Source organism: Danio aesculapii, chromosome 12 (assembly GCF_903798145.1).
Source record: "Danio aesculapii chromosome 12, fDanAes4.1, whole genome shotgun sequence".
NCBI lineage: Eukaryota > Metazoa > Chordata > Actinopteri > Cypriniformes > Danionidae > Danio > Danio aesculapii.
Window position 1 is genome coordinate 138,352 of NC_079446.1, and position 2,500 is coordinate 140,851.

General features: G+C 43.5%; 1 protein-coding gene across 1 annotated transcript in view; it reads right to left on the reverse strand.

Moving 5' to 3' along the window:
- Positions 1 to 2,500, reverse strand: part of dnah9 (dynein, axonemal, heavy chain 9) — a 57,505-nt gene that overhangs the window by 16,644 nt on the left and 38,361 nt on the right. Inside the window, exons 30-31 of the mRNA XM_056469920.1 lie at positions 1,962 to 2,119; positions 1,383 to 1,521 (exon numbers count right to left, since the gene is read on the reverse strand). Coding sequence (XP_056325895.1) covers positions 1,383 to 1,521; positions 1,962 to 2,119 — 297 coding nt within the window. The remainder of the gene's footprint in view (positions 1 to 1,382; positions 1,522 to 1,961; positions 2,120 to 2,500) is intronic.

The following is a 2,500-nucleotide window of genomic DNA, read 5'->3' on the forward strand; positions in this document are numbered from 1 at the left end:
GTGGTACAGTTGAGGTCAGAGTTATTAGCCCCCCTGTTTATTTTTTCCCTAATTTCTGTTCAACAGAGAGCAGATTTCCTCAACACATCTCTAATCATAACAGTGTTAATAACTCATCTCTAATAACTGATTTATTTTCTCTTTGTCATGATGACAGTAAATAATATTAGACTAGATATTCTTCAAGAGACTAGTATACTGTACAGCTTAAAGTGAGTTTTACAGGCTTCACTAAGGTAATCAGGGTAACTAGGCAGGTTAGGGGAATTAGGCAAGTTACTGTATAATGATGGTTTGTTCTGTAGACTATCGAGAATAAATATAGCTTAAAGGGGCTAATAATATTGACCTTAAAATGGCTTTAAAACTATTAAAAACTGCTTTTATTCTAGCTGAAATAAAACAAATCAGACTTTCTCCAGAAGAACAAATATTAGAGGAAATACTGAGAGAAATTCCTCAATCTGAGAAACATCATCTGGGGAATATTTAAACAAGAAAAAAGTAATGAAAGGGGGGTGAATAACTCTGACTTCAGCTGTATATTGGTTGTTTTTCTATATGTGAAAGGAATAAAATGGCACAGAGAAAAAGACGAACCATAAGAACAGACATAATGTGACATAAGGCAATAATAAACACAATAATCCTGAAAACTATAAAGTGAACGAGCTATCCTGCACACAGACGTCTGACGCAGGCCGTGAGATGAAGACATTACATCTATATTCAGGATATTATTCAGCAAGTTTTGACTGTTTTACATGGTGAGTTCTCTCCTGCACAGCGATCGGCTTCAGGTGTGCTGACACTGACTTTATTACTAAATCTAAAGCCACTTTATAAATATTTATACAGTCCAAAATAATTCATAACACTGGCAAAAATCTGCCTTAAAGTTACTTTTATTCAGGCAGCATGTTGACCCAGGCAGTTTAACACAGCTTTACACAGCTTTATTCAGGCGGAAATGACACACAGAAGATAATAAGGTGATGTACAAGAGGCGTCATCGTGAAACGCTGAGCTGTTATTTACACTGAACAGCAGTGGACGTCAGAATCTGCCAGCAGGTCAATAACCTCAGGCTTGACTGTATATACACTGTCATTCTTTCAATGTCAGCGTCTGGAATGAGCCACTAAACTCTCCAATATTCCTGAAACGCTGTGACTGAGTGAAGCCTGAGATGTGGAGCTGTGACTGGGATATCTGAGATCTGTGGAGCTGCAGAGCGTCTGACAGCGCTTTATTACAGAACACTAACACTGCAGTCCAATAAAGCAGACGGATGATCATCTCACCCAGCGCTGCACTACTGCTCCTGCTACAGCCTGTGTGTGTGTGTGTGCGTGCGTGTGTGTGTGTGTGTGTGTGTGCACCTGTTTGGAGAGCAGCTCTTTGCACAGCTGATAGAGAGTGATGAACTTCCTGGCCAGCAGTCGAGCCTCGATGAAGCCCTCGGCCACCAGCATAATCTCACAGATCAGCTCGAAGTCCGGCACCACCATCGCACACGGCCTACACACACACACACATGCAGAAACACACACACATTGTTTGACTGGCCGTTGTCATGTGTGCGTGTGCTCCTGCAGTGTTGATTTATAATGGTGGTCTTTAAATGAATGTGTTTGGTTATCATGAATCTAAAGAACTCTCTTCATCTCTTCTCTGATTGGTGTTTACTTAAATGGGGCGGAGTCTACCTGTCATTTACATGTGATGCACCAAAAGCCAATCAATTCCCAAAGGGCACAATCAAGCCCCGCCCATAAGAGCAACACTGCTGGTGCTATGATCAAGTGTGGTGTAGAGCAGGACCAAAGCGGATGAGCTGAAGAACAGAGCTGTGCTGGAGGACAGCAGACGGTACAGCAGTACAGCTCTGCCCGGTGCTGTTCCGTCTCAGATGCTGCTATTCCAAACAGCACCTAATGAAATGGAAATCCTGAGCGCACCTGAACAGAGCCTTGAGGTTTTCTGGAAGCTCCGTCCTGCCGGCGTACCCGGGGTTCATGGTGATGAAGATGCCCACCGACGGCACCAGACACACGTCCTCGCCCATGAAGTTAAAGCGCTGCTTCTTGTCCCGAATGGCATCCTGAATGCTTTTGACCTGCGGGATCAGACAACCGCAATATAAATGTAAATGGACCAGAATGTGTGTGTGTGTGTGTGTCACCTGCCCTTAAGAGCCAATGTGAATAAATCAACACAAATAACAGCACAGGAGGGAAAACAGTGATTCTCTGGGGGACGGATCAGCACTGATCAGCATCTGCAGAGCCGTAATGGCGGACAGACGGCAGTGATGATGTTCATGCATGCAGGTCTGTGTAATACAGGCCCGTAGCCAGGGGGTTCAGGTGATTCGACAAGATTTGGTCCAGCATTTGTCCCATACATGAGCTTATTTGTCCTATTTTTAACGCTGACATTATAAATAGTGAAAATAACCTATCAAGGAAGGCTTTATGACCAAGCTGAGTCCTCTGTT